Source organism: Bidens hawaiensis, unplaced genomic scaffold (assembly GCF_021521415.1).
Source record: "Bidens hawaiensis isolate Kalapana, Puna unplaced genomic scaffold, B.hawaiensis_p1.1 tig00032526_1, whole genome shotgun sequence".
Taxonomy (NCBI): Eukaryota; Viridiplantae; Streptophyta; class Magnoliopsida; order Asterales; family Asteraceae; genus Bidens; species Bidens hawaiensis.
Window position 1 is genome coordinate 124,241 of NW_027495561.1, and position 7,363 is coordinate 131,603.

General features: G+C 33.7%; 1 protein-coding gene across 1 annotated transcript; it reads right to left on the minus strand.

The window, feature by feature from the left end:
* Nucleotides 1-563: 563 nt before the first annotated feature.
* LOC143583786 (root phototropism protein 3-like) lies at nt 564-5,294 on the minus strand. The gene is made up of 2 exons (XM_077066000.1): nt 4,409-5,294; nt 564-1,169 (listed from the first exon to the last, which is right to left on the minus strand). The coding sequence occupies exons 1-2, from the start codon at nt 5,144-5,146 to the stop codon at nt 627-629; spliced, it is 1,281 nt and encodes a 426-aa protein (XP_076922115.1). The 5' UTR covers nt 5,147-5,294; the 3' UTR covers nt 564-626.
* Between the last annotated feature and the right edge of the window lie 2,069 nt (nt 5,295-7,363).

Genomic DNA, 7,363 nt, shown 5'->3' on the forward strand with positions numbered 1-7,363 from the left:
AGCCGTGGGTTTTGGAGAGAAAGAGAGAGAGTTATTTTTGCTTGTTTCAACACTTGAAAAACCAAAATTAAAAGATATGAATGCATGTCTTGTAATTGGAGATGTATTAAATGGTCATCACATGGAGACAAGGCCATTTGATTGGGTAAAACCACCACCCCACATGGGTGGCCGGTTTTGTTTGTTATTTATTTTTATTTTTATTTTTTTTGTTTTGTTTTAACAATTAAAACATCTCCATCTCCATCTTATACTTTATAAAACTAATTTTATAAATCATGCATGCTATCTTAATTATTTAACCAATTAAATAATTAATTTATATAAATAAATTATCCAGATAATTTATTTAAATTATCAAGTGTGTTTGTTTAGAAAACCAATTTTCTAAACACGTAGTGTTCGGTATTCGTTTAAATGATCAAATCATTAAAAGAATACATTTGGTGTCGTCTAGCTTGTTATTGGGTATGACCCGACTTGGATCAAACACAGTTAGCCACATTAATATAAGTATGTGTCTCGGGCATACGTAATTCCAACAAATAGTTCATATTGTAATATTATTGTTATTTATATATAATACAAATGGTAAGACCAAAAGTAACAACATCTAATGACACATCTTAAGATGTTGATTGCCTCCATGGTTTCGGAGTCTTACTTCTTCCTTGTTTCACCTTTACCGGAGTTTGCTTTCCGATACTACCCGAATCATACCCTTTTCCAAATCTCTCATCGGCCACTTCAACGCTCATAGTCCCGAGTGTCGTTGACATTCCCATTTTCCTCCAACTAAAGAACCCTTTTTTCTTCTCTAGCAACTTGTCAATTTGTGATTGCATCAACTGGCATTGCCTCTCGAGTTTAGTCACATGTTCTTTTAGCCGCTTCATTTCTATCTGTTGAAGAGTCATAATGTCTCGTGATGAGTGGCATCGGTCGAGCGGGTCCAACCCTCTATTCGGGCTCTTGGGATTGGTGATCGGTCGACTCCAGTTGATATGAGATTGGAGCTTGGCTTGTTCCGAGAAAAGCACTTGGATAACCGATCTGACTGGTAAACGTTCGTTTTGGGCGGCATGAAGAGATGCCTCGATTGATAACTTTTGGCTGTCGATTAATTTGCATAGAGCCTTTTTTTCTTCTTTTGTTACGTTTGCATGTGTCTGTACGAATAATAATATTTGTCGTGAGATTAAATGAATATGTACTAGATATCATATAGTAATAATGTGGGACTATGAAAATCCAAGTGCATATGACCAAGTAAGTCACATTCATCACGGGATGCTAAAGAAAAGAACAAGTGGTGATTCCAATGTACTACCACTTTTATCTTCTTTATTCAAATCATTTGGTTGTGAGAAAACCGAAAAATATCTTAAGAGCATCTCATATGGAGATGTCTGTGTGAGGTGGAGCCTATGTGATGTAGATAGTAAAAATAGGGAGAAACAGAAACTCATATTTTTATGAATGGTCTATGCGAAACTTGAACCCGCATCTTATTGAATAGGGGTGTTCACGAGCCGAGCTGAGCTCAAACCAGAGTTGGCTTGGGCTTGGCTCGAATTTTGATCCAGTTGGCTCGGCTCGAGCTCAAATTCGAAATCGAGCTGAAAACCTGAGCTCGAGTTCGGCTCGGTTTTAAAACGAGCCAGCTCGGCTCGATTCAAATCGGCTCGAAATACAAAAAAATAATGCAAATTATAAATTTAATAGCTTAACTTAACATATAATATTTAATTTAATAAACCATATGCAAAAAAAGTTCAGCCAAATAGATAGATGTTTAAATCAAGTCCATATATAAGAGATAAATATATAATAATTAATATATACATATATATATACATAATACATTATTAATTATATATATATAACCACCGAGCCACGAGCCGAGCCGACCATGGCTCGGGCTCGGCTCGTTTCGAAACCGAGCCGATTCGAGCCGTTTTTGTTCGAGCTTTTTTTGAGCCGAGCTTTTTTCGAGCGAACTTCAAGCGAACCACGAGCCGCGAACTTTTTGAACAACCCTATTATTGAAAAGGTAAAATCTTTTCTAACTTTTGGATACCGCTAGGCCAGATAATGTTATAACTAATATTAAAAAAATATTACATTGTAACTACAACAATCATACCCGGTAAATCCCACACATAACAAAAACTATTAGTAGAATCTCAGAAGAATAAGATGTAGGTAAATCTTACAAAAACAATAATGGTAATACAAACAAATCGTACTAAGTAGGTAAGGTTATGATTCTAAGACATATTTCTAAACCAAAACTATTTCATCTTCTTAGAAGTTCTTAACGTTAATTATACGTCTTCAAAAAGTCATATCATCAACCATATTTTTAAGGAGATGAGGTTATCAAATCATGCCTAATCGAAAATCAAATAGCTACACTATTATGTTTTTATATTTAAAAGAATAGAAAACATGTATTATATTAAACAAAACAAAATAGTAAAGATGTGTTTTGAATGAGATTATTTGATAAGGGTCAGGCTAAACGTACCCTTCTGGTTGCTTGTCATACCTCCTTTGGAAAAACCAACTTTCATGTTACCCCTTGAAATTATATAATTACCAAATTAGCACAAAAATAAGGATTTTATATTATTTTTTTTACAAGTTGCGTTTTTTTTATGATTTCGAGTTTAGGGTTTCGGGTTTAGGGTTTAGGGTTTCGGGTTTAGGGTTCGGGTTTAAGGTTTAGGGTTTAGGGTTTATGGTTCGGGTTTTGGGTTTAAGGTTTATTTTGTAAAAGATAAAGAGGTAAAATAAGAATATTATAAATATATATACTATTAAAATTAAAAAAATAGATATTATAAATATTTACAATATTAATACTAAAAAAATAAATAATATTAATGATAGTTTTTAATTTGATATATGCAGTGAAGACTATTAAGTGAAAAAATGTTGTATGGACTAATATGTATATAAATAATGTTAAGAGTCAATAGTAATTTATCAAATAAGTTAAGGGGGTGTATATTTAGTAAAAATGTTGTAAGAGAGTGTACGTTTAGCAGCACCATTTGATAAACTATTAAAATAAGCATCAACATCTTTTAAAATACTTCGTAAACACTTTAATATATGTGTGAGTGTCATAACTTCAAATCTTATAGATTAAAGAAAGAAATACATAAAAGCGAAAAAAAATCAAAAAACAAAAAAAGCGGTTCAATTATTAAATTGGTTCAACTTAACTGTCCAATCAGTATCTGTTCGAACCATGTCAACCGCATTGATTAAGGTTCCGGTTCGGTTTCCCTTTTGACTGATCCATCCGATAGGTATAGTTTAACAACATTGGTGATCTCATATGACAAAAACATATTTAATTATCTTTGAATATTTCAAAATATCTTTATAACATAATTAAAATAAAGCTTCATGACTGACAAATATTTATAAGCCGAAAGTAGATTTGGTTGAAACGTTTATCAAAAGACTTTGTTTAAAAGAGGAAGATTTTTTTCATCTAAAGCCAAAAGTAGCTACGTTTTCAAGTATTTTAGTAATTTTGCTAAAGTCATTAATTTTTCCATCTAAAGTCACTTAATTTTTACTAGATTTTCAATGTTTAATTTTTTCTAATAAATGTACTTTTTTTAAAGTTAAATGGTACGAGTGAAAAATATTTGAATGTTGGTTACTGTTAACTAAAAATTAATAATCATAAAACCCGGTTACATTATGAAACTTCTTTTTCCCCTTAACTATTACCACCTATATTAAGTAAATTTGAAAAAAAAAATCAATACACTATAGATAAATGATAAAATCATGTTAACATTTAGAGAATGAAAATCGAGTGAACTTGATAAAGCACTTAATAGTTTTTAAAATTCGGTTACCATGAGGTGAATGACTCACAATAATTATTTGTTTTTCTCAAAAATATAAGCTACTAATTATAGCTATTGTTTATGGTCTCTTACCTTAGCATCATCACGTATTTATCCTGATGAAAATGTTGCGGGTTGTGTATTTTTTGACGTTTAGAAAAGAAAATTTCTATTAATATTATTACTATTATTATTATTACAGGCAAAAAAGTTAAATAAAATATATCTAATACCGTTTTCAAATAGTAAACAAAATGGTAAAAAAGTGTCCTAATAAGTTGGTATAGTGGTAAGAGATATATATTTCCAACTATGCAGGTTTGATATTTATTTGGGCTAGTTCGAATGACATATGAGTGAATGGACGAATAAGGGTTTTAATCCCGGGTTCAAGTTTTGACTTTTGAGGACAAAGTTTACAGATTCCATCTAATACCCATATATTACGTTCTCACGACGGTCGAAGATAGCCTAGGTAGGTTTATTTACATGTAAGATTCTCATCCGTTAAAAAAATGGTGTAAAAATCTTACTTTCAAATAAGTATCAATGGCACGGTACAACCCATCGTCCGTGGCACGAGCCTGAGCAGGCACAGCTCCGGCAAGCTCCATAAACACCGGCAACTCCAGCTCAGCATCCACGGCAGCTTCTGCCAGATAAGCATCCACAAGCTTAGCAACCTTAAACAACCCAGCTCCACTTGTTAAACCATCAAGGTTAATTTCCGCAAACCTCTTCACCAACCGGACCATCAGTTCGACATCAAGTAACGTGCCTTTCACGTGACTAAAACACGGTATCATAAGCTCCGCCATTGTCGCCTGGTCCAACCGCCATGCCACCCTTTTCTCTATCTCCTCCCGGTAATTAGAACCGACACCAACCAAATTCGCGTTTTTTAGCAGCCGAAGAAGAAAACTGCATGGGACAGTTTCTTTTTCGGGCGGGAGAACCGAGACAATTGTCTCGATAAAAAATCTTTTTTTAAGCCAGGAAACAGTAGCGCTTCCTGACGAAAGGTGGTGGTCGGTATCAACTGTACTGTTGATACCGGATGGTGGGTCGCCCGAGAGTTCAGGAATCCATTTACACGCGTAATGCATGATAATTGACCCAATAAGGTCGGGTCGGACACCTTTGGTTTTGATGCTCGAAAGAGTTTTGACGAAATAGTCGATTTCGGCAATGCAGGCTTCATCGAGCCATGATTTGGCCACGACGGGTGGTGGTAGGCTGGCGGAGGAGTCCGGTAATGGTAGGTGGTCCATGATTCTAAGGGTGGTGTTGTTGGAGTAACTTGGTGACCATGTTATATTGTTATCATGTTGTCTTTTTTACATGGTAATATGTCGCATGTGGATATAAACGAACATAGACCACATGTTAAGGAAAAGGCCTTTTTGTGAATATGTATGATATTCAAGAATCAAGAATATCGAATTTTATTTACTTTTTGTTTTTGTTTCTGTTTGTATTAATAGGGGTGTACGAGGGGTCTACTTGGTTATCAAACCATAAAGGCTATGTGTAATACAGGGCTGTAAAATATGGACGAATTTTAACACGTGACATCATGTTAGTAGAGAGACGATTTTCATTTTGAGGTGTAATGTTGTTATAGTCTCATCACATCATATGTGTTTGTTTAGTAAACGAGCATGGTCCCGCGTATCACGAATTACAAGCACGATATGTAAATTAGCTATTGTGCATGTAAACTAATCCATAAAACAATGGTAAATTGAATTTAATAATCCAACTATAACTAACCTATCGCCTAATAATAATCCATGGTGCAATTTGACCGATGTCCTTTATATTTTTTGCTTTCGTTAATAAGTATAATCTCACATTAACAAAAAAATAACTTGCTTTTGGTTCGAACTTCCAATTGTGTCATTTCAAACAATTTAACTGGGATAAAAATAGGTATATTTTTACAAACATGAAGTTACTTTTCCGTTAAATTGGTATTTTTTTACACCGGAAATGAAAGCTAGGTCTGTGACGTCTATCAATATCATCGAGCTCTCATGAGTTAAACAAGCTCATATTAAACTCAAACTCGTTTACACCTCTATTTACATGGGCGGCTCTTGGGGTGTGCAAACCGGGCGACCGGCCTGGGCACGATTTTTTTGGGGGCATAAAATTTTTAAAAATTCCTGATGTTATATATGTAGAATACCCGAATGTTTATAATTACACTATTTTTATATTACTCAAACACATTTTAAACCTCATTTATTAGGATTAACCAAAGACTTGTAGGCCCACTAAAATTTGAAAAATGTCAAGTACTTTAATTAATCAATATAAGTTAAATAAATAAAAGAAACGAATAGGCGCGATAATAGCAAAATCGACTTCGAAGACAAGCAGCCACGTCGACTTCGAACACCAGCAGTCAAGGTAGCATATGAAAATTGAGTTTTTCAAAATTATAGTTATTGAAATCCTATTTTTCAACCCAAAATGCCTCAAAACGACTTAGCGGGTTGGCGATGAAAGTTATCAAGAACATAACATTAGAAAACATAAACTGGGAAGAGTTAATTCACCAATTTGCTAGAAAAAAATGTTATGAGTTTCACAAATCCTTAATTAGCTATTAATCTATTAAGTGTGTCATAAACTCATTATAATATCATGATTTTCTAATTTTTATGTTTATCGCTATAATTTTAATCGGCATATAAAAAATGTGTTTACATTATTTAGTATGTTAAGGTTTAAGGGGCATATTTTGTTCAACTCGGCCGAGACACGTGAATTTTCAGAGCCGGCCCTGTCTATTTACATACACTCCTTTAAGCAAAGTAGTATACAAGTTGTTGCATCAAGTTGTTGGATTATAATTTGTCTTATGAAAAAACAAATTGTGATTTAAGCCACTTAAACAAAAAGTATACACGTAGTTGAGCATCCTCCCACGTCAAACCGATAAAAAAAAAGTAGGAAAAATAAATAATCAATTAATTCAACGGTTCCAGTATTTTGAAACCGCTTGGTCATCGTTTGCAAGACCTTGGATGAACGTTACAAAATTGGCTAAGGGCCATTTGAACAAGGAGAAAGCCTACAAGGTTGTAACGAAGAGATTCCTATCGCCGTCGTGATCACATTCAGAGGAATGATTGCACATTGGTCTCTTTCTTAATCCACCACACATCTTTTTGTACTCTCCTCCTTGTTTTTAACCTATACCATCCCTATCTTTTGTCTTACTCATCAACTATTTTAATATTCATCTTCATTGATTTTTTGAATCAAAATATCATATCAAAAAGAAAAAAGAGAGTACATATTGCATTTTAGAATACGACGATTTGCTATTTGTGTATTTATTTTGTTTCTTAAGGCAGTATGCTTATTTCAACACAAATGAGTTTCAATGCCTGACCGGGACAACGGAATGATTTCACAAGTATCGAACTATAATTAGTCTTGTTATTGTAAACATGGATGCCTCGCTAGGAACAAGT

What these genes read in the sequence shown, in the direction of transcription:
- LOC143583786 (XM_077066000.1), bottom strand. Translation starts at nt 5,146, where the DNA reads ATGGACCACCTACCATTACCGGACTCCTCCGCCAGCCTACCACCACCC. An exon ending in CCATTGATACTTATTTGAAA is followed by an intron (nt 1,170 to 4,408) that starts GTAAGATTTTTA and finishes TTATTCGTACAG; the next exon opens with ACACATGCAAACGTAACAAA.